Source organism: Lobosporangium transversale (genome assembly GCF_002105155.1).
Source record: "Lobosporangium transversale strain NRRL 3116 chromosome Unknown BCR41scaffold_39, whole genome shotgun sequence".
Lineage (NCBI taxonomy): Eukaryota > Fungi > Mortierellomycota > Mortierellomycetes > Mortierellales > Mortierellaceae > Lobosporangium > Lobosporangium transversale.
In genome coordinates, this window is record NW_019029017.1 from 390100 (window position 1) to 413646 (window position 23547).

At 42.0% G+C, this 23547-nt stretch overlaps 9 protein-coding genes across 9 annotated transcripts; 3 read left to right on the top strand and 6 right to left on the bottom strand.

Annotated features, from left to right (window-relative positions):
- Positions 1-21: 21 nt before the first annotated feature.
- On the bottom strand, positions 22-3032 carry BCR41DRAFT_359864 (WD40-repeat-containing domain protein). The gene is made up of 9 exons (XM_022025275.1): positions 2716-3032; positions 2411-2583; positions 2193-2280; positions 1908-2091; positions 1667-1811; positions 1458-1557; positions 836-1368; positions 287-737; positions 22-197 (listed from the first exon to the last, which is right to left on the bottom strand). Exons 1-9 carry the CDS (start codon positions 2824-2826, stop codon positions 96-98), a joined length of 1887 nt encoding a protein of 628 aa, XP_021878300.1. The 5' UTR covers positions 2827-3032; the 3' UTR covers positions 22-95.
- Positions 3033-3171: 139 nt separating this feature from the next.
- Positions 3172-4820, bottom strand: BCR41DRAFT_310376 (autophagy protein Apg6-domain-containing protein; the record flags this gene model as incomplete). The annotated part of the gene is made up of 4 exons (XM_022020987.1): positions 3172-3324; positions 3409-3508; positions 3604-4113; positions 4201-4820. 4 exons carry the CDS (start codon positions 4818-4820, stop codon positions 3172-3174), a joined length of 1383 nt encoding a protein of 460 aa, XP_021878301.1.
- Positions 4821-5724: 904 nt separating this feature from the next.
- Positions 5725-6582, bottom strand: BCR41DRAFT_283945 (Peroxin 13, N-terminal region-domain-containing protein; the record flags this gene model as incomplete). Its single annotated transcript, XM_022020257.1, has 1 exon — positions 5725-6582. A coding segment is annotated over one exon (858 nt), but the record flags the coding sequence as incomplete, so codon positions are not given.
- Positions 6583-8131: 1549 nt separating this feature from the next.
- BCR41DRAFT_399503 (hypothetical protein) lies at positions 8132-10048 on the top strand (the record flags this gene model as incomplete). Its single annotated transcript, XM_022029068.1, has 4 exons — positions 8132-8371; positions 8591-8628; positions 9577-9840; positions 9940-10048. 4 exons carry the CDS (start codon positions 8132-8134, stop codon positions 10046-10048), a joined length of 651 nt encoding a protein of 216 aa, XP_021878303.1.
- A 4077-nt stretch (positions 10049-14125) lies between these two features.
- On the top strand, positions 14126-15818 carry BCR41DRAFT_359867 (kinase-like domain-containing protein). Its single transcript, XM_022025276.1, has 5 exons — positions 14126-14288; positions 14374-14631; positions 14716-14913; positions 15001-15461; positions 15548-15818. Exons 2-5 carry the CDS (start codon positions 14410-14412, stop codon positions 15735-15737), a joined length of 1071 nt encoding a protein of 356 aa, XP_021878304.1. The 5' UTR covers positions 14126-14288; positions 14374-14409; the 3' UTR covers positions 15738-15818.
- A 157-nt stretch (positions 15819-15975) lies between these two features.
- BCR41DRAFT_399505 (hypothetical protein) lies at positions 15976-18362 on the bottom strand (the record flags this gene model as incomplete). The annotated part of the gene is made up of 4 exons (XM_022029069.1): positions 15976-16751; positions 16859-17711; positions 17832-18046; positions 18137-18362. 4 exons carry the CDS (start codon positions 18360-18362, stop codon positions 15976-15978), a joined length of 2070 nt encoding a protein of 689 aa, XP_021878305.1.
- Positions 18363-19023: 661 nt separating this feature from the next.
- Positions 19024-19939, bottom strand: BCR41DRAFT_359869 (hypothetical protein). The gene has a single exon (XM_022025277.1). The coding sequence runs from the start codon at positions 19858-19860 to the stop codon at positions 19273-19275; it is 588 nt and encodes a 195-aa protein (XP_021878306.1). The 5' UTR covers positions 19861-19939; the 3' UTR covers positions 19024-19272.
- On the bottom strand, positions 19918-21278 carry BCR41DRAFT_150838 (hypothetical protein). The gene is made up of 3 exons (XM_022019594.1): positions 20917-21278; positions 20121-20802; positions 19918-20007 (listed from the first exon to the last, which is right to left on the bottom strand). The coding sequence occupies exons 1-3, from the start codon at positions 21079-21081 to the stop codon at positions 19952-19954; spliced, it is 903 nt and encodes a 300-aa protein (XP_021878307.1). The 5' UTR covers positions 21082-21278; the 3' UTR covers positions 19918-19951.
- Positions 21279-21369: 91 nt separating this feature from the next.
- BCR41DRAFT_359871 (actin-like protein ARP6) lies at positions 21370-23225 on the top strand. Its single transcript, XM_022025278.1, has 5 exons — positions 21370-21680; positions 21766-22208; positions 22303-22682; positions 22785-22923; positions 23013-23225. Exons 1-5 carry the CDS (start codon positions 21417-21419, stop codon positions 23158-23160), a joined length of 1374 nt encoding a protein of 457 aa, XP_021878308.1. The 5' UTR covers positions 21370-21416; the 3' UTR covers positions 23161-23225.
- The last annotated feature ends 322 nt before the right edge of the window (positions 23226-23547 follow it).

The window sequence follows — 23547 nt, forward strand, 5'->3', positions numbered from 1 at the left end:
ACTAACGATGAAGTTCTTTTTGTGGAAAAGAAATAGTCACAGTATTTTATTCAAGCGTATCATGTGACCTAATATTAAATGGATACTCGACAATCTTAGAACTCATTGGCATAAATGCTACCATGTGTTTGGGTAGATATCATTTCATTTACTGTTCTCTGAAGAACGTTCCAGTCCTCGGCATGTGGTGTCGCCATCTATATGAGGGATTTACCAAAACAGTTAATCAATGCTATCCACAACATTCAAAGCATATCCCATGTCGATACGAGACATACTACGTTACCTCTCCAATATCATAAACATAAACATGGCCATCACTTGAACCAATGGCTGCATGACGACCATCCTTGCTCCAGCTCATTTTGTTCAGTGCCTTTCCTGCTCCCACAACTGTACTCATGACTGGTACCTCTGTATCCATGTTTAAGTTCCAGACGTCAAACTTGCCGGTCCCTTCCACTGTACCAAAGATAGCAGGGTGTGTAGGCGACCACTTCACATCATATACGTAATCATCTGCAGTCTCAAACGAGTACAGAGGATGCACAACAGAATTATCAGCCGTGGTTGTTTTAGCATGAGTTCGCTTGCGCCACAGCTTGACAGTCCAATCTACAGAGCATGTTAAGTATAGATCCGAGAAGTCCACAGGTCCGAACAAAGGATGGAAATGAAGACCAGTGACTGGGCCAAAGTGTCCCTTGTAGGAATAGGTTGCGTTGATTCCAGCTTGGCTATACGTGGGGAAAATAAGATGTTATATGGTGTCCCTTCATAAATACATCACCTAGATCTCGATGTAACCTAAAACTAATGATGATATTATACAAACCTTCCTGCACGGGCGTATCGATTTGCCTGATATATTGCGCCTTCTTCGGTACCTACCCAGAAAGCATTTGTCTCACCATCTGGGAAGCCGAGAGTGGTGACTGCAACCTCGTCTGTGATGTGATGAGCAGGATAGTCGAGCGAGATGGTCTCCTGTGGTTGTGCCAGCATATCCAACTGCCATGAGCACATGGTGCCATCTGTACTCACACTAATTAGATTATGTGCATTCTGCGTACCAACCATATCCATAGCATAAACAGGGTGTGTATGACCGCCCACAGAAAGATGGGTTTTGAGGATAGGCAGCGACTTGGCGCGTGTATCCCAAAGTAAGATTTGTCCGGAATAAGTGCCTCCGATAATCAAGTTCGGGTGAAAGTCAGAAAATCGAACCGTGAGAACATCTGACTGAGAGTGGAAGACAAATTCGGGTCGATCATCCAAGTGAACGTTCCAAACACAGACAATACCATCGGGCTCGTTGACAGCCAAAGGGTTCTTATTATATGAGGATACGATCAGCTCTGGATGCTATCAAACCAGCCGGGAAAAAAAGGATGTCAGTTACTGAAGTAAACATGCAGAAAGTATATATCCTAATACCAAGCATTAGACACTACCTTGGTAGACCAACCGACATCAGTAACAGACCTGTTCTTGGACCATTTATCGTCATGGAAGGAGCAGACAAGTCGCATCCTATTTCCGTTGAGATCCTCTCTGAACACCACAATAAAAAATAAAAATAAAAAAAAAGGTAAATTCTCAGTCCGGACGAAAGTATTGGATATAAACTTTTTTTTTTTTTTTTTTTTTTTTAATCCCTTACGCTTCGTCATCGAGTCCCAAAGTGTAATCCTTCATAAAATCGTATTTCTCACTCATAGCTCGCTCGAGAATCTTAGAGGAGTGATCGACAAATTCAATGAACTCAGTTGACTGTAATATGGTTTTACGCTCTTCATCAGTAAGCTCTATTATAGTCAATGGATGCATTATGTCCTTCGATTAGTGTAGGCTCCTGCGAACTACTGGCATTCTATAATTACATCCGCAGCATATAAACATACCTGGAATCTCCTTGGGAGCAGTCTCTTCTTTAGCCAGACGCTCCGCCTCCAGTTTTTCTAAGCGCAGCTGCTCCTCCCGCGCAAACTCCTCTTTGATTTGCTCCCTGATCTCCTCCTCAGATGGCCCCTGCGCTTCGAATGAGCCTTCAACAGTCTGAACTTCCTTGTTGTAGACGACACGCTCCTAGCAGAAGGTATTACAAGATTTGTCAAAAATATTGAAAAAAAAAAAAAAAAAAAAAAAAAAAATCTAATAATTATTAACAACAGCAGCACTTCATCTACCTTTGATGGAATATCGAAGATAACAGTCTCGACAGAAGTAAACTGAGGTATGAGACGAGGCAATGCTTGTGGCAATGGTTGAGAAGCACTATAAAAAAGTTGTTTTGAATTTAAATATTAATCAACTTTTTCTTCAACAGCTAAAGTGCCTGATAATGCACTAAAGGGACAATTCGTGAAATCTAAACAGCCTTTCATTTTTCACAGCGACAACAAACCTTGAACTGAAAGGAGGAGAGGATATGACAGTCGTAGTGGTACTAGTACCCTTGTCTGACCCAGCATCTGAGCCTCCGTCAATAGTCGTTGTAGGAGTTGAAGGTCTATCTATGAGAGAAGAAACAAAGTCCTCGAGCTCACGACGAGTGCTAGGAGCTCCACCACTAGTAAGCTGACCAAAAAAAAGATGAAATCATCTATAGGTGTTAAGATTATAGTCCGGATGTTGTCCAAGTGGTGATGGTGGATGTAGTCAAAGCAGGTTCGCAAACAAAGGCTGAACTACTGCAAACCCAACACATACTGACTCTTTTTGCTGAGCGACTAACAATGCTCCTTTGCGCTCATCGCGTGCCCTTCTAAGCTCCGCCAGCTTCTGCCTCTTCCTTTCCAATTCTTCACGACGTCGCTCCATCTAGGCTGAATGTTTCTTAGGGATGGCCTAGGACTTTTTTACGATGATATCGGATAAGGTAAATGAATTTTAATTTGTGGATGTCGTTGACTGCGGCGATCGGAGCAATATAAACGTGAGAAGGGGGAGTATAAAGATGTGGATACGTCCGAGTTGCAGTTGATGAGTTGCAGAATGTGAAAAGGTTAAAATGAGGAGTTGGGGTGATAAAGGAGTACGACCCAAAAAAAAAAAAAAAAAAAAAGAATAAGGGCTTGATCCCGAAGTCACGCTGTCCTTGCACATGCTTTCGCGTGATATAAAATTATTAGTCTTAATTAAGATACACTTTTTATTTCATATGCATTACTGGGCATGAGTGCTAGTGCTAGTTCTGGTATTGGTGCTATTGGCCTTCGCGACAGGCGATGATCTCCTTGATATTGGTAATGATGGAGCTGAGGGCGTATACTGTGTCATGTTAGAAGCAGCATTACTGGAAGCATATGCAAGGATCCACTACATTGTGTCACATACCCAAGAACCTGGTTAATTCAGACTTCTATGGCATTTTTTGACATCATTTTATAAAATATAGCTTACTTTGGTATTGGTGAGTGTATATTTCAAGGCACGGGTCCATGTCTCGCCCTGACTGAACTGAAGCTTGATGGAAGCATCGCCAATACGGTCCTTGTTAATCCTTGTTAAGTATTCATTAGAAACAATATCGGTCAAACAACTGAATGAAACCCCATCCAATATCATGTCAAGTACACACCCATACTGGAGACATACTTATAGGGGAGCTCTAGCTTCGGACCCTGCTGCTCCGCATAGTCTCCAAGTTGCTGTAGACAGTTCAGAAATGCCACCATTGCATTATCGAATCTTCTATTCAGGAACACCCGTCCTATTGCAAACTCTCCTGATCCATAAAGCTCGTAGCTTGCACGATCACCCTCAATCTTATCTATACGAGAAAATGATCCCAATGGCACAAGTCGATAGGTTTTGAAAGTAAAGTTGAGCTTGTTGGCAATCGTATGGAGCATCAGTAGAGTTTGCCCCCAAGCAGCATTAATTTCGGGCCAGTCTACGGGCTGTGTTGGTAATCTTCCCAGTCTAAATCCGTTAATTGTGGCGAACTGTCCATCGTAACCTATACAAAATGTGTCATTATAGACATTCGTCTTATGCAACTTTTCAAGCTGCCTTGCATCATAGTCGTACTTGAGATTAACACTGTCTCTTTCATTATGGAATGACTGGAGCGCAAGTTGGAGATCATTGCACTCTTGCCAATATCTATTACATAAATAAAGTCATTTGCCCAATTCTTAGCCTTACATGTAAAAAAAAAAAAAAAAAAAAAAAAGGCTAAATCCCACATACCTTTCTTCCTCCTTATCTAAAGCCAATGACTCCTGCTCCAACATAGCAATTTCATCGCGCACAGCCCTTTGCTGATCCTCAATATCACGTAGAGCCTGAATAGAGGCACTCTCATCCAATTGAATCTGCTTGATTTCATTTTCAAGTGCCTCCATTTCTCCGTCACTTGCCACGTTCGAATTGACAGTACGCAAGAAATCGATATAGCAATCGCGTTCTCGTGAGATATCTTGGAGCTGTTTCGCTAGTGAGTCTAGCAACATCTCTGTACACTCATTACACAAGGGATGGTCGATATCCGACTTTGCAGACATCAAATCAAAAAGCTTCCCTGTCGTGCGCAGTCGGTTGGCCTTACTTGCCCTGTCTGTCGTAGACAAAATTTCGAGCCCGTCGTTCGCTCCGTTGTTAGATGATTTAATTCGACTATTAGGCCCTCCTATGCTTGAGCTATAACCCTCATTCAACAACGAGTCATAGGCACCGCTCACATTACTGCCAGTATGCAATTTAATCCCTTGGCCGCCCACTGAAGAGTTAATAGATCCTCTGGAGTTATATGGTTGGTGGTTGAGATGCTGAAGATGAGACAAATCAGATGAGCTCCCTTTTGAAAGCATGATAAAAGATTCGGCTGCATCCACAGACTGGTGAGATAAGGATGAGTCCTGGTTGCTGATCCTAGTGCTGGAAGGATGGACATTTGGTGGGATTGTACGAGTGAACATTGCTGAAGTCTCTCCCGAAGAGCCTCCCAGTTTCCGTTGCGTACCAGGAATAGTCTGTCGATCACCTGCCACAATAGAGCTATGTCCATGTTGGTCCGACAAGGGGCCTGAGCTTCCACGCAATATTCAATGCACTCGATTAGCTCTTGTGAACATAGAACAGATGCAAAACAATGCTCAGATACATATAGTAGTTCCTGCGTTACCGAGCAGCAAGTCAAAAGCGGCTGAGTTAATGTCCTGCAGCGATTCATCAATTGTCAGTTGCTGGTTGCATTTTTGGCATACAAAGAGTCGAGCAGACGACGTAGACATGATGATAAAGATAATAATTAACAAACTTTAATTCCTGAATTCTGTCAGAAATGTAGCGATGAGAAATAAAGACGAGAATGATGGGGGAAAGAACATGCATTGATCGTGGTTCAAACTTTTTTTTGTTCATTTGGCACCTGACTAATTTCTAGATGTCGTCAAATGTGTTTTTATTTAGAAATCATATTGTACAGGTATAGGTTATGACCAAGTTGAAAGATGGCCAAAAAAGGGTTGTCTTAATAGTAATCAGCTTTTTGAAAAGGCATGAATATAAACTTTAGAACTTGAACTCTTCAAATGCAGATCCGGCGAGGGCTGCTTGAATTTCGGCAGCATTCTGGGAATTGGGGAGCGCTGGGAAGCCATCTGCAGATACCTGGTTTGGTGCTGATGCAGAAGAGACATTAGCGACTCCAGAAACTCCGGTGGTAGATACGGCTCCGGCGTTGGCATTGTTGTTATTGTTATTGCTGCCACCTTTGTTAATGATTTCAACATAGTTGCTAGGGAATAAGCCCATCTCACCATTTCGAAGACGTCCGCGCCACCAAAGAGACTCCTGACCCATAGGATCCTGTCGGCTCAAAATAGCGATAATGTCACCACGTCGGAAGCCCAACTCTTGTTGTGGATTTGAGGGTGTGAAATCATACAACGCACGGGCAAAATCCAAACTCTGGGGGTTGACTGCTGCTGAGGTTGAAGTGAAAGCTTGTCCTTCTTGACCAGGTAGCATGCCCTGCTGCTGCTGTGGCTGTGGGCTCCTATTGGAAAGGGCACGAATCAGGCGGCCCATAAGATATGGCAAACCAAAAACGGCGAGCAAGAAAATGATAATCGGCCTCTTGGAATATCTTGGTTGAGCTTGGAACTCCTGAAAATTGCCCGCTGTCAATTCTTGAGTGTTGACTGGCTGCTTCTTACCGACAAGACGATACGCGAGACTCTTAGCCCATCGAAGAAGAGCAAAAATGCTCAAGACCTGTCCCAAATATCCACGCAGATGACCAAATTGCTCGGCCACACCTACCATGGCCATAAATGACGAATGCGTCGCCATAAATGTTGACTCGAGCATTTGAGCAAATCCTCCAAACGCACCCACAACAGATTCAATCAATTGGAACGTCGGGGCAGTTCCTTGCTCCATGCGCTGCATGAGCGTCATCTCTTCTGGCCCCATAGGGCCATTCATACCATTCATACCATTCATACCGTTCATTCCCATGTTCATCCTGTTCATGCCATAGCCATAGCTTGAGCCATATCCACCATAGGACGAGCCGTATCCTCCAAGCGATGAGCCATACATGCCACTACCGTACCGCGAATAGGGCGAGGAGTATGAAGAACCATAGTTAGAGCCATACCCCATGCCCATTCTGTTATAGGGCGAGGAATAGCTTGAACCATAACTTGAGCCGTAGCCGGTCATTCCATAGCCAGTAGTTGCGTAACCAGTGCCGTAGTTGTTCATGCCTTAAAAAATTGAGCAGCAGTCAAAAAAAGAAGAGGCAAGTAATGAGAAGAGAGATGAGAAGAAGAGAGAAGAATTAGAGAATTGTGAGATATGATAGGTAAGAAGGAGGTAGAAACAAGAGCAAGATTAAGAAAAGTTGAGAATGAAAGTGAAAACAAGTAGGCAAAGCGATCAGTCTGGAAAAAAGTGGATATTCTGTGGGTGACTTCGGCTCCGGCTCAGATAATTCGCCGCAACAAAAAAAAAAAATTACAAAACCGCACTAGTGTAAAGTGGCAGTCAGTCAAGTAGACATGCCCCATTCACACTAACACAAAACTGGTCGTCATCAAATGACCAATGAAAGGTTTTCATTCCAATTTGTTACTAGTGCAAATCAAATCATTTATAAAAGCTGAATGACAACTGTCAAGCCTGCATTATGGACTCGGACAATACCTGGTCTATATCCTGAAGTAGCCCCCATGGCGGTAGTGGTAGTTGGATTGCGGGCAGGCAAGGCTGGTGGACCGGAATCAAGAGAGGTAGTCGATGTAGTTGTAGCGGGAACTGAGGACGAGGCAGGCAGCGAAGGCAAGGGGGCGGAGGCTGCAGCAGGATTCGCCTGTCTAGCTCTTTCCCATGGTTTTTCTGGCATTGTCAGTAAAGGATTAGCACGCAGGTGGAAGAGAGTGAATAGAGAAGATATAGGTGCGTTTGATTATTGAAAGAGTGTGAACAGGTATGAAGTATGAACAAGTGTAAAAGAATGGGGTGGGAGTGAGGTGGGAATGGAATTAGGGCTTAGAAAAAGAAAATGAGGGGGTGTTTAAAAGTATAAACGAGTTCTCTTTGATCAGGCAGAGGTGATGGTGATGGTGATGGAAATAAGGAGAGGGAGAGAGGAGCTTGAAAGAAAGAAAATAAAAAATCTGCTGTTCAGATATTGCAGCATCAGACCTTGACTCTGTTTGACGGAATTTCGTCGGGGAAGTATGGAGTGGCCGATTGGGTATCTTTCACATGGGAGAAAATCTCTCACATGACATGTCAGAAACATTTCCAGACTAGGATCGTTCCAAATTCAGTAATAAATCCTGTTAGTGATACAACCTGCATTTTGCTTCTTGATAGATAGCACCGACCTCAATACCATGCCCTAGACTTGTTTATCCTCGTTTCATTTGTTAATGAGTTTATTTTACCAGAGCCTAAAAAGTCATTGAAGCTTCAACGTTGGCCGCGTATTTCGGATTCTGCAATAATATCTTGAAGTTCTCCGTCAATAACAAATGCATGAGGATTCCTCATGTCTATGATGCCCCAAGGTGATGGTGGCAATAATGCAACTAAGTATTGAACCACAAAAATAAAAGAGAAAACTAAATTAGAGATGGAAATTTCGTTGGTTGTGGCAATAAAGAGAATGCGTGCTTTCAAGAAGAAGCGCATGCAATATAGAAACGAGCAGCCGCAAAGCGACACGCTCTGTTCTTTTACGGCTACCCTCGGCTCTTCTTCTCTCCGGGGAATCCGCCTGATGAAAGAGATGAGCATCCAAAGCCTTTGTGGACCAAATCAAAAGGTTTTATGGGATCTCTATATGATTGGCGATACCAATAAAGTGCAACTGGCCGCTATGGAGCGACAAACATCAGACAACCCTGTATGCCAATAAAGAAAAGCTGATATCTGGACTGTACAAACGTCTAGGAGGAATCTCATTGTTACCAGCGGGACGCTTTGTAATTATTGAATGGCCATCTCATCTAACGGCGACACGTCTACTTGTTGAAGGATATCGAGCAGCGGCGACTATTCTATATTGCAAGTAATCAACCCTTACCGCCTTAAATCTTTCTTCGCGCGCCCACCCTCGCTACAGCCCCATCAAGTGGCTACTCTTCCAGCGTCAAGGACTGAGTAAGAAGACGAAAGTTCTCCACAATCCATCGGTCCAATTTCAAACGATCTTTCAACAATATAAGCAATGTCATCGCAGTAAGATGAACAGCAGACAATGCAGAAATATGCCGCAAACGCCCGATAAAGTGCTTGTAATATATATATATATATACTGGTATATCATCGCAACTGTTGTCATGCGTTCGTAAGTACACGTTTAAGCACATCCACTGAACATTAAGTTTCAATCTTTCATATCACCCCATACAATGAAAGGGATCTTTTAATCTTATTGTTACTGTGGCTCGCCTGTGCCTTAGACCTGTGTCGACTGAGGCCTTGCCACAGAAGTGTATCATAAGCGCCTGTATATCTTGAAGACATAACCGTTGAGTCTTCCCAGACAAATGTTAAGAGGCCAGTGCTACACTCTACAACCTCACAGTCGTACTTGGTACCAATACGGAGACCATTTCTACCAGACTGAGGTGTTAGATATGTATCCACGCATACGATGTCATTACAGATTTGACTAACTTGCGGACTACGTTCATATTGAGCTTCATGGCTATACAAACAACACAGAATAGGACAAAGCGCGCCTTGACGGCATGATGGCTCTATTCCTCCACAGCAGCGCTACCAGTCTTGGCTAATACCCTGTACAGTAGTGACAAACTATCTATAGCACTGATCGCCAAGCAATTGTTTTGGTTTAACAGTACCTATTTAATAAGCTTAATATGGCGTCAGTAGCAAAAGGAGCTGTTCATCCAGCGCGTCCTATATCCAGTCGAAAATATCGATCAGCATAGAGGATAACATACCAAACTGCCCTTACAGAGTTTGACGTCTACAACAAAGACTAGTAGAGGGAAGGATCTGTACCAACAATCTGATATTAGATCTGTACCAACAATCTGATATTAGATCTTTTGTTTAATGCGTTCCAACTGTTCATCGTAGAGCTCAAGTGACGGCAACTAGAGATGACAGCGACGGAGACGAAGATCATAAAAAGGATGTTAAGATTGTCGAAGAGGACGGCGACGGAAGGGCTCATTTAGCTTTGGTGGCACGTTCCTCAACGAAGACGAAACAAGAGTATCACCACCCATCACGAGGGTCATATCGCAACGGTTTATGTGCCAGTGGAGCACACGCTCACAGGTCCTTCGAGGATAACTCAATGCTGTGCCGACTTCTGTGTACCTTCGCCTCCAGATTAAGGTATAGAGCAATCTCTAATATAAAGTGCTATTGTTTCGGAGACACGCATGACAATATCGAACGACAGGGCTCAATGGTGTTTCTAAACTTGGGATATAGTTTAGAACTGTCTGCCAACAATAGTTGCTTTGGTGTTGAGCTTGACCCAGCTGAAAGGAACACTATGGCAGTCATATTGATTGATCTAATCCCCTTAATCACACAGTAGAGTAAATGTTCAGCGTCCCAACCAAGAGTAAAGCTTTTATTTACTCTACGAGTCAGGATCATTGGAGCTTATTATTTTGTAATGCTGCCGAACTGGTCCAAGTGGGTTTGGCTTGACTTAGGAATCAGCAGTGATGCTTCATTCAAACATTGATTGCTATTTGATAGTTTTTTTAAGCGGATGAAAGTCAAAGGAACACTTAGTCATACTCACAGCTCACTTGTAAGAAAAAAAGACTTTTTTTTTTTTTTTTTTTTTTTTTTTTCGTTGTTAAATAATTATAACCCACTCTAGCAATTGTTATTAATATGTCAATTATCGAGTTCATCGTGTCGTACTTTGCTTTGTGCTTTCCGAGCCCATGTCCCTTTTATATAAATCCAAAATATATGCTGTTATCCTTACTTTTTTTTTACTATGCTCTACTCGGCTCTGCTTTTGTTCTATTTTCTATTTATTATTGTTTCCTCTTCGAGCGTCTCTTGAAGGCTGCAGACATCTTATTAAACACATTTGGTTCTCATCGCCCCCACTGAACACATTAACGCATCGACCACACATTTCTCTTTTAGTAAAGGAGAGGATCACAATTATTTTTCCTTCTTCCTTTTCTCTTGGCCATTACCATCTTTACTTCATCCTATCTCATTACAGTCCCCCTAGTGCTATTCTATCTTCATCTGTAATTTGTCTTTTATATTACATCCACAGAAGCTCTAAGCTCAATCATTCTCCAATTTGCCTTCTAAGGCGCCGTCCGACTTCCATCCCTGTCCTAGCCTCCGATACATGCGAGTAGGCCATTCAACTTTGTTTGAATTTTGGTATGTTTCCAGAATTTGCTTGCTATCACACGCACACATTCTTCGATAGCTGCCTTTTTTTTTTTTTTTTTTTCTTAATGTCATGAGCCAAGTCCTGGCAGTGGATTTCATTGATATTGTTATTAGTCAAAAGATGGGTTTGGGCACTCTCATTTTTGGATATTGTTGCTAATATCTTCCTTCCAATGGAAAAGCCATCACACTTTCCATAATGGAGCTTTTTCTTATTGCCATGTAAGACTGTAAACACGGGGTCTATTCATAATCAGTGTTTCCTCCTTGAAATATTGAAACGAGTACCAATGTGGCTCAAAATTATAGCTATAACCCTCTTTTTTTTATTTATTTTGTTCCGCGTACTTTTGTCATAGTATGCATGTTTGGACTCTCCTCCCTAAATCGGTTGTGAAATGCAATGCAATGTTTATACAGTTTTACGTTGCTGTCTGTTTTTCCTATTTATGACTTTTTGGTAGCTGAGCTTAAAAAAGTCTGGCTCTTTGGGTAAACAAAAGCTCAAGTATCCTGAAGCATATTTTCCTGGATCTATTAGTTGGTCCATGGTTTCCACCCTTTTTTTACAAACTACCCTCTCCTTTAGCCCTCTTGTCCTTTTATCCTTTTTGCAAAACTCACATGCTAACTCATTTATTCATTCCTTCATTCCTTCATTCCTTCATTCCTTCATTCCTTCATTCCTTCATTCCTTCATTCATCGTTTCCCTCTCATTTCCTTCTCATCTTCTATTCTGCAAAGCACTTTCTAATTTGGTGCAGACGAAACCTTAAAATAAAGGGTCTCAAAGAGTGTGTAACACAACACAACAACAGTCCAAAGATGATGGTCGTATTGTGAACCCTGAAGACAGCTTTGTGTTTATTACACTCCTTATTTTTATGCTTGCAGCTCGCTCACATCACAACTGTTGCCTTATTCTATGCTCTTCTACTCTAAATACTCACTTTTGTATATTTATCTTTGCCTCTTCTCCATATGCATTCACTCTCGCGCTTACCTTTTGTCGTATTCAATCTTCGCAGACAACAGTCAGGACATAACCACAGTATATAGTAATTAGCGGCAACATTACCCCCTCCTCCTTGTCACAACCCTTATCACATCTTTCTAAAAAAAAAAAAAAAAAAAAATCATGGATATCTCACGCAAATGCTATTGTAGTCTTCACACCGAGAGCAGTAATACCAGTGTTGATGACATGGACCATGCCTCGGCAACTGTTGCATCTTCGGCCGCTTCGCTGTGCGCTAAACTACTTCTGAGTCAGGACCGGAATAATATCGGGTTTTTTCCGCCTCTATCAGGGGCCCATCCTCACCAAAGACGTGTTCAAGGAGACAATATCGATGTAGTATTCCAAGAGACGCGATCTGTGGCAGAGACAGATGAGAGTCCTTCACGAGGCACATTTATGGCGATGAACGTCGATATGTATGGTAACCAGCACTACGAGGCAGAGGGCTCTGTTGTGCTCGCTGTATGCAGCTCCATATTAGAAAGCTGCTCGCTCCAGGCAACTCCCGAGGTACATTCCTCCATTCAATATGACTTTCCCCTTTCCTCCGCCATATCTACCAACTGTATAAACAACGTGTTACTATCATCTCTTCCTTCCTCTTCCTCTCCAAAATACACTGTACAACATCACAACCATAATCACTATTATCAAAAACACCTTCACCAACAATCACATCCACAGCATCCATACCTAGACGATTCCATGTCACTACACCAGACCTCTACCAGCTTAACCACTATCCCTCTAGCGGTCGAGCCCACACTTCTCACGTCCTTGCCCACATGCGTCCGTGCACACATGGGCCGGGACGGGGATATACTTCCGCCTAGTGATAGCGAATCCTCAGAAGTTCAGCTGGAGACCTTTGCGGAAGGTGAATTATTGGAAGCGAAGGTATCAAATAATAAACGCTGGAATTCCATATCCTCACACCATTATTCTACAACACACCTCTGTGGAACTGGCGCTCGCTGCTCCTCTTCAACTTTATTTGATGAAGCTCGCCCATTGTCAGGATATGGCTCATGGCCCAAGCCCGAAGGCTCTGACAGTCAGAAGCCCAATCTTGTCCTCACCCGTCCCATTTCAACGTTTGAGCCGCAACAAAATCAAATCTTCAATTCGTCCATGACAAGACAGAGTCTTGCTATTGACGATTTGAAGTTTCAAAAACACTACAAGAATCACCAGAGCCAAGATCATGATGATTCTGCCCTCAGCTCTACTGACCAAACCCAGACCGCAGGAGATAGCTTCATTACCAACTTGTATACCAATATTTCTGCGTGGGATTCAACAACACAGCTGAAAGTACAGGCCTCGAGGCCTGTGCAATCTACTCCACGAAGCAAAGATTGCCAAAGCTTTAAAGATTCACTGCCTTTTGCCATGTCTACTGCGCCCTTGACTCCGACACCCGTAGATTTGGACAAGTCAGCCAAGAATTTAATGATCTTTAATCAAATCCCACGTCAATGGCCATCCTCACAAGAAACGTTGCGCCTTAACATTGTGGCTAAGGCAAACAAGAAGTTTCCAGTAGGTCCTTTTTTTTTTTTTTTTTTTTTTTTTTTCATTCACCCAAGATCCTGCAAGTTTCCTCTGACGAGTTTAGGCAAGGCTTAAGAGTAGCAATTTGAGAGCAAGATATAGAAGCTGAAGAGGGGAGAACAGGGGAAAGACCAAAGAGCATTGATTCATGTTTAACCCACAAATAGTATTTTACCACATGATATGAATGGAGAGGATCTATCCATTCTCTGTTTTTGATTATCGATACTGGAGGAAAAGGGAAATGAATCCTAGTGATGCTATTCCAGTAATAGAACGTCTATTAGTATCAGTCCATTTAGTCTTTCTCAGTCTGTTTTATTTCTGAGATGAAGAGAAAAAGCCCCTCGTGCTCATTATGCCCTCTCCCCTTGACTAAATACCTTTTGCCTCACTGGTGTTCGATGCGGGTTGCATGATAAGGAGACTAATTTGTTATGTCTTCCCCTGATACAATCTTTATTTTTATTTTTATTTTTTTATCTTTACGGTTGCCAGGTTATCAGGAATCTTGATCCATCTACTGCAGAACGGATTGACCGCATTATCAGCAAAGAACGGCCACTGAGCAAAGCTGCAAAGGAGAGGGCAAGTATTTTATTTATATTCCTGACACACATTTCTCTCATCTTTATCATTTCTTTTTATTCATATCACGATCAATACCTAATCTCGTCTTGCATGGTTTTTTGATTATGTATCGTACAACAGCTTGTAGTGGAGCGGAAAGAGGCCGAAGCTGAGGCACGGGGCTTTTTTGATCCAGCACGCCGGTGGAAGGGTCGAGATGTATATCCTCGACCCTCAAACTGGGTCTATTGTCGTCGAGTAAGCCTTTTTTTTTTTTTTTTTTTTTTTTTTTGATGTTTTTTATTCTTGCTCTGATCCTTGAAAACCTCGTGACTTCTGGTAGACAAAAAACAACTGGTTTGACAAGACAAAAATTTTAATGGATCAATACAAGTTGTATAAGAGACATGTTCTTGGCAAGGGTCACCATGCAGACGTATACAAGGGTTCTGATCTGTTAACAGGCCAAGATTTGGCCATCAAAGTAATCTATAAGACAGTGACGCGACGCCTAGGTTTTGTGAAAGAGGATCCTACGCAGCAGGCTAAAAACAGACGGCTGTTGAATGAGGCCTGGTTCATTGACTACTTGAAAGATGCAGTAAGTATCAGGTGTGTGTTTGCAATATGTCAGTCTGAATGGATTTGTCTTGAGTTATTTATTTATTTTAAATCGATATGATAGCCAGGTATCTGTAAGATGCTTCGCGTTGTCGAGACGGCAACAAAGTTCTATTTCGTGATGGAGCTTGCCCATTCAGACTTAAACTCATACTCAAATGGCACTAACATGCGTGAGGAAGAGATTCGTCATATTCTCAAACCCATTTTTGAGTGTCTCAAGCATGCTCATAGTCACAACGTCACTCATCGTGATATCAAGGTAAAGGCAGTTTGTGTTTACTTCTTGCTTTTCAACAATAAAATATATAAATAAACGCTGATCCTAGAGTTTAATTAATCCGCATAGCCAGAGAATATCTTACTGCGAATAAGAAAAGAATGGCTTCAAAATAATGATATCGCCACCCTCAGTTTAAACTCAAAGCCTAAAACCAAAGTCAACGGAAAACAAAAACCTACTACTCCTCAAGACCTTAGTAATGATATCCCACACATATTTAGTTCTAATGATGGATCTAGTATTCCAAGTAGCATGCTCGTTAATGGGAGCCCAAGCATGGATATAGAAAAAACATCAGATTCGACGGATTCTTCAACGTTGTATAACCAAAACCGCCGTTTTGACGCATTCTTAGCAGATTGGGGATTGGCCGTGGAGCATGATTGCAACAGTGGAAGAAAGCCTGTTGGAACACCATTGTATGCAGCACCAGAGGTCGTACGCAAAATGAAGAGAATTCGCCGCCGTGAATGGATCAACTACAGAGCCTGTGACATCTGGAGCTTGGGTGTGACCATGTTTGTCATGTAGGTTGTACAAGAGGCTTTTTTTTTTTTTTTTTTTTTTTTTTTTTAGAAAACTCACATTCTCCTGCTTTCATTTTTTTAAAAAGTGCTACTGGAAATTACCCATATCATATCCATGACGCAATCGAAGCCCAGTCTCCACCGAACTGGGCTGCGCTCGAAGCATCCGGCATGTCGCAGGAGTACATTACGCTCACTCAACAGTTAATGAATCTGACAGCTGAGTTGCGACCTTCCGCCGCAGAGGCATGCAATGATCCATGGCTCCAGGGTTAAAAAGTCTCTTTATATACCAGTCATACTCATTTACTCGCATTAATGATAATCTAGCATTGTACTTTTATTAAATATTTTAATTGGGGTGGTGTAAAAAATGCCATCCATCTATTGTCTTAAACGTGGCGCGCAATCTTTATTCCGTAATAAATTCTATGCCGGTGCTCATAATATTGAGCTCCAAAGCCCTTAAAGTCTCTTTTAGACCCAGGCGCAGCTACTCTGAATAGCTACATTTTCATGCCGGAATACGTCCACGAAGGTATTCCATTACGGCCTCAGTGCCTTGATCCATGATTTGACGTCTGGGCACTCTAAAAAGGTTTCCGTCGAGGCTCAGCGACTTGATACTCCTAACATTACCCAAGAGTGGAGGTAAAGTTCCAATCTCATTTCCAGACAAATCCAAGGACACGAGACCCTCAAATGATTTAGGATCAATGACTGCAATTTTGTTTCGGCTTCCATTTAAAGTCTTGAGTTTGGGGAAGGTCTTAGGTAGCCAGACTGGGAGCTCTGTTAATCTATTAGCTGACAAGTGGAGCTCGTTCAAGTTCGGGAAATTGTTGAGTCCGATCACCTCAGCAGAGTCAGCGGCGGTCATTGTACTCAGGGATGTGATAAGATTGTCTGAAAGGTCAAGTTTGATCAATAATGGAAAGGAAAGTGCAAATGGGAATTCCGCGATCTTGTTGTGGTTGATGCTGATTTGGGTCAATGTGCGTCCTACAACCTCTTGCAATGTCTTTGGGAAGAAAGTAAGAGCATTAAAATCCAAGTTGGCAGTCTGGGGATCAGAGCAAGCCTCTTGAATTTCACCAACTGATAGTTCTTTAAGTGCTTTTTTCGCAAGGTTCAGATTCTGAATTGGTTTCTTGGATGCCGGCGTCGCAACAGCATGAGAAGAGGCTGCTTTTGTGGAGGATAAATGCGACGGCGCTGAGGCGGAGGATATCGCTTCTTTTCCATCATGCGACGAAGAGATAGCCATTGACTCTACCCGAACAGCATTAGCTAATTAGGAAATTAAGATAAGATTAGTACACAAGCCTTTTTTTTGTGAGTATGATGGGATAAAAATAAGATATTAGTTTTAGCGCACAAATAGGACAGAATCATACCAGATAATGAAGCCTCCGTTTCCTGACGCTGTTTTAAGAGCTTCATCAGAGCCTCCGTGGTAGTAACGTTGCGCGGCACATTGCGAGTAGGGTTATGCTCCCAAATGAATGTAGTAAGATCAACCATGCTTCCTAGCTCCGAAGGCACATGCTCCATCCTATTACCAGCCATGTCGAGGTGGCGTAAATCCGTGAGATCAAGAACGCCCTCAGGGATTGTAGTGAAGTTATTTGCCCGAACGTCCAGATGATATAGCTGAGGGGTTCCCATAAGAAGGTTTTCGATGCTACTCAGCATGTTCTGCGAAAGCATCAATTCCTTGAGGACAGGAATCTGGATTTTTGGCTTTGTAGCATTGTTCACATCGGTACCAATGTCTGTGATCCTTTCAATACATGAATTCCTTGCGTCCAATCTGGTTAGTGAGGGGAGGAGAATATCGTTTCCAACAGGTAATTGCTCAAAACCTGAAAAAAGGGTCGAAAGCTTGTTATCTAAAATCTCTAATTCCGTCAGCTTTGGCATTTGTGTCAAAATGTTGATAGGCAGGCGCTTCAAGTTGTTTTTGGACAAGTGCAACTTGCGGATAGCTTTCAATTTAGAAAGTTCTTGTGGGAGTTCTGTCAATTTGTTGCCAGTTAAATCCAGTATTTCAAGGTGAGAAAGGTTCCCTATGTCACTATTCAACGCTCCTGAGAGTTGATTGTTGGCGAGATGCAAGGTAACAAGTGTTGAGAGCGTGAAAATCACCGGCGGAATCACTTCAAACTTGTTGGACGACAGATTGAGGTTGACTAACCGCTTAAGCTCGCCAAATTCATCTGGTAATGTTGTCAACTGGTTCGTCCGAAACTATTCAAGAATGATCGGAAATAGTCAAAACATGTTCCTGAACCACGCTTTTTTTTTTTTTTTTTTTTTTTTTTTTTGGCGACGGATAAATATTGAATATGACTTCTACCTAATACTTACATCTACAGTAACCAACGCTCCGAACTCTCGGATTCGGGTGTCAATAAAAGTAATTTTGTTGTCAGCGGCAATTAGGCGTGTTAAATCCACGGCATTGTACCAAGCATCACCAGACGAGCTGAAGTCGACAACAACCGTGTCCGGATCGACATGATACATATTCCAAATCTCTAGTGGGACTTCTGTAAGATCTCGACTAGATAAATTCATAATACCTATAATAAGAATTGTGACGTCGTCATGGTACTATGATAAGCAAGTGTATCAAAAAATGTAAAAGAAAAAAAAAATGAAGACTTTCGTACCAGTCCCTTTGGCATTAGCAATCAGACTTCTAATTGACTTTTGTGTATGCCCCAGGATTTCCACATCTGTCTGGCTTCTTGGAGGTGGAGCTGTCCTCTTAACACCAGGGACACCAGAACTCACGAATGCTTGACGTTCATCTTCGGCTCCCCCGCGGATAGCTTTTGATTTTGCAAGTTCAGCTCGGGCAGCGGCGATGGCTTCACGTACTGAAGGTCGGGACATGACAAAGTTTAATAGATATTCAATCTAATAGTAAACTGTTCAAGAGATTGTGAATGGAACAAGAAGGCAATGAAGCAGATTGAGAAAATGAAGAGAATGAAGAGAATGAAGAGAATGAAGAGAAAAAATAGCCGTCTCCTTAAGCCCAAAATCTTTGTCTTACAAAAATTCTTGTCACACAAACACGCTCCTCTTGGTTCCATGCTCCCTATTTTTTTGTCTTTCTGAATAAGAGTAGGGAGTAGGGCAAATTTTAGTATGATAAACTGTATTTGAGAAATGTCCTTACCACCAAGTATTGGTTCTTAATGTTAATTAATGCAAAGCAATCGGACCTCGGTCGGACTGATAGGTAAAGCTCGTTTCTTTTAAATAGTGTCGCGGTCAACTAAAAGGGATTCGGACAGGGGACATGATGCTGTGCGAGACGTCTATTTTTATTTTACCTTCTATCTTCTAGACAAGCGTATCTGTCATGTGACGCCAATAAATTTCCCCAAAATCATCTCTTTCACGCAGTGAAAGGTAGTGTAGTTCACTACCAGGGAGCGGGTCTGGAGTTGGCTTTCGCTGGACTATTGTGGCTTAAAATATTTACTAATGAATGTATTTAAAGAAATTGGATTTTTCTTTTTCTTTTCTTTATCAGTGCCTCAAGTAGAACACGATAGTCGTTACCATGACTATTTGATATTGGATATGAGTGCAAAGAGTGAATTTAACCGAGCACTGAGCACGTCCATTGAAAGACGTCTTGCCGATTCCTGGCATGCTCTGCCTCTGGCGTTGTGGGATTGATATATCCTTGCTCGCTCTATATTTTTTTTTTCTCATCACAATAACAAAGCAAATCAGATGAATTCAGATCGAATAATAGTTTAAATCTGATCAGATCAGATCAGACTTTGATTTAATTGAGCGAGCTCCATGAGTTTTTATTTTCATTGTTGTTTGACTTCTGATCAAACTTGCGGAACTGTCGTACAAGAGCTGGATTGATCCGAATTAATTTCTTCTCTTCTCCAACCCTAAGCAAAGCGCCATGTTGGACGAGTCGTTCTATCCGCTGGATGAGCCATTGTTTCATTTCCACAGGCTGCTCCTTAGCTGATTCAGCGATTGAGCCAAAGTTCATTATTAGGGCGAGTAATGTCCCTTCTTTCCGCCCACAGCTTGATACTACAGGGGCGCTCGATCGAGCTGGTGATGGCAATGGCGGCATTAATGGTGCTGCTGCTGTTGGCTCATCCATCTCTGCACCTGGTAAAAATTCGAGCCATTCATATAACTCAAGAAAACTCTCCAAATCCTGGATCTTATCAGGCTTCCTGGCTCGATCCGAATCCTGCAAAAGTCTCAATTCGTCTAATCGACATCCAAAAATATCTGCGACAAACTTTCGACTTTGCTGATTCGTTAATATTTTCGCTCCTGAGCGTGTCCCAGGCAAAGCAACCCGTCTCCCAAGAATCGAAGGATCTTGAAATGAAAGTGGCATTGTGTCCGATTTATCAGGTATAAGCTCTTTGTTATCTATCAAAAGTTTGACCAGCGCCAGCGCCAGAGCATCACGATCAACCACGTCCATATTAGGCTTCATAAAGGGTCCTTTCAAAAGATGATGCAGAGATCTTACAGGAATAAGCTAGGAATTCGTGAAAAAAAAAAAAAAAAAAAAAAAAAATCACGAAATTATTATACAAAACATAAAAAAGTAAAAAAGTAAAGTTTGGAAGCAATGCCATTGCCTCAACGTACAACATACCGTTCCACGGGGAACACTGGTCAGCAAAAACTTTTTAGCATCAGTCGTCATTTGAATAGGGTCAGTCAATAGTGGCTGGTATCCATGCCTGAACTTTTGTACGAGAATGTTATCGTACATTCGTAAGCTTGTAAACGCATCCTGTGCAATACATCGGATCAGCTCGCGTGAGAGTTCAATACTTCCGTGAGATTCCCAATCCCATCTTCTTGGATCAATTAATGTTCCCGGCTCTTTTTGTTCTGACTGGGAGACTTGTCCATTTGAATTAATTCTTCCAGGTAAATAGATGTCATGAGGTTCACTAAACACGTCATGTAACATTCCGACATTGATAGAACCCACTCCTATCACTTTTGCCATCCAATGGATATCAAGGACATTTTTACAAGTGATTCCATACTGATCCTTGACGCGCATAGCATCTTCATAGGCTCCATATCCGAGCTTAGTGTATGTGACAGATTCCAAAAATGTTTTCAAAAGCGGGGGTATTAGATCTGGGTTGCGCCCGCCATTAGTGATATTATAAGTAGGGAGAATGAGTGATAGATGTTGATTGGCGATCTGGATGTAATGAATCAATCCTGTAGAGGAGCAGGCGAGGACATTAGATGCTATGGGGGATGGTTCCGTATTGAAATCTGACATGAACAACAGAGTGTTGAGAGAGTGCTGGACTAAATTTTTGAATCGAATCGAGGGAGGTGTTAGGCAGGTGCTCGCAAATTATTATCAATAGTCCAGTAATTTGTATGCGTAGCGTTTTTTTTTCAGTTTTTTGTCTACCTTGTTCACTTGTTGATGGGATAAAGACAGGAGGTTTGATCTGTAACATGGGGATTTCAGCCTTGCGTAGAAGGATGACGGCGGTATGTGGCGTGTTCCTAGTACTGCGCTGTGCAAAAAACGGGTTTTTGGGATCAGCTTTGATCTTGGTCCAGTTCCATGCATATCGTACAGAAACGGAGGCAAGCTCCGGAGAGAATGGACGAAGAGTCTTTTGTTGTTGTTGCCTGGGTTTATGGTAATGGCAGCAAGACTGAATCTGTGAATGCCGTGCTGGCAGAAGTTTCTGTGTCGTCCGAATGCCTCTTTTCCACATGTGTGTCTTTAATCCTGAATGCTTTGTTTTTGGTCCTGGCCCTGGTGGAGGTCAGTAAAGTAAATTATAGAATTATAGTCGATAGGAGTATTAGATCAAAGTGGCTTATTTACTTTGTCTCCTTTATTTGCTCGAACCATCGCTTTCAAGAATCTTCTAGCACTAATTGCAACAAGAATAGCACATGGCATCGCGGACACTGGTCGTTGACAATGGCGCGTCAACAATTAAGTGTGGGTATGCTGATGGAAATACGAGTTATAGAATAATTCCCAACAACATCACTCGATCCAAAACCGAGAGGAAAGCCTTCATAGGCGATCAGCTTGAGACTTGTAAAGACTTTTCAGGTCTCTACTATCGCCTACCCTTTGAGAAAGGTTTGCTCACCAACTGGGATGTTGAAAAACAAGTCTGGGACAGAATATTCACGGGAAAAGTTATGCCGGTATGTGAAGCTGAATATGTCTTTTTTAAAAATAACTGAGAGGAGACATTGATATTAAGCAGCTTGCCCGTATTTATATATATAGTGCGACCCATCATCAACAACCCTTTTGATCTCTGAACCAATATTGAATTTACCCAATATCGCTACAACGTATGATCAGCTTGTTTTTGAAGAATACGCCTTTCAGTCCTATACCCGTATGTCTGCGCCCCAGATGGCCATGTACAACGAGATTCCGAAATTATATGGACAAAAAATAGGCAGCGGCAAAAAGAGAGTTGATTGTGCGGTGGTTGTCGACTCTGGATACTCATTCACACATATTGTGCCATTCTGGAAAGGCAAACCGATTTTAGTGGGCATTCGGAGGATCAACGTAGGGGGCAAGTTGCTGACGAATCACTTAAAGGAAATCATTTCCTTCCGATATTGGAATATGATGGATGAAACACATCTCGTGAATGAGGTCAAAGAAGCTTGCTGCTTTATATCCAACAACTTCTGGGAAGATCTGGACATTTGCAAGTAAGTCACAAGTACAGCTGGATGTAATGTGGGCTGTAAAGACAATATAAGAGGATAACATCCTAACTAAAAGTTTTAAACAATGAGCGACCAGGAAATCACCGCGTGCCAATAAAATCCTCCAGCATTATGTTCTGCCGGATTATTCATCACAGCAGACAGGATATATTAAGGGCAAACGAGGAACTAAGAAAGTCAAAAGTAAGAAAACTTCAAGCAAAATGGATATCGACATTGATCAGACCGAACCTGAGGAACTTGGAAAGGACGAAGAAGTAGAAAACAAAGAGTCTAGTGGTGATGAATATGATAACGACATTGAAATGACGACGCCTGATGATGATGAGCAAGTTTTGACCATGAACAATGAGCGGTTCACGGTACCGGAAATTCTTTTCCATCCATCGGATATTGGCATGGAGCAAGCAGGCATTCCTGAGGCTGTCGTAGATGCTGTTTCTTCATGCGATGAAGGTATACATAATGTCTGTTTTTATAACTTGATCATAAAGACGACAGGACAGGTTTCGTGTATTTCATGAGAATTCATGATCCTATTTTAACACAATTACATAGAAATCCAAGGTATGCTTTATGCCAATGTGGTACTCATTGGTGGTAATGCCCGGCTGCCGGGTTTTAGGAGACGGGTAGCAAATGATCTTCGCCAACTAGCTCCATCAGAATACGAGGTTAGAGTTGGCATTGACAGTGAGTAAGTACTGTGGTATTTCTGTTGGAGATTGGTCTTTTGACTTGACTGTCTATGAGAATTAATATATGATATTGATTCTTCTTATATAGTCCTCTTGGATATGGATGGAGAGGTGCAGTGCGACTTGCCACGATGGATGAGTTTGCGAGTGAGTTTAAGAGTAGGCTGGTCACCAGAGCCGAATACTTGGAATCAGGGAGCACCCTTTGCGAGTCACGGTTTCGTTCTGGAGTATAACTCAATCCTGGTCCATTAGATAATCTCGAATCAAATGTAAAATAATCAATTTTTGTAAAATAAACATGCTTCAGCTTTGCATCCTGGGTTTTTATACTTCCATGTAAAAAAAAAAAATAAAACAAAATAAATTAAAATAAATAGAAAAAAAAAATCTGTCGGGTTCTAGATACCATTAGATAATGTCAGGTCCAGCGGCATGAAAGATTTTTTTAATATGCTGCTATTCGATATTCCACAATGTCCTGATCAATGTCTCTCCCTTGCTGAATCATAAAAACTGACGACCGTTTTTATCAGAAAGGGAAAAGAAGAAAGAAGAAAGAAGAAAGAATGACTTCTGATATTTAAACAGACCAATGGTCTGGTTTGAAAGCTTCCCTGCAA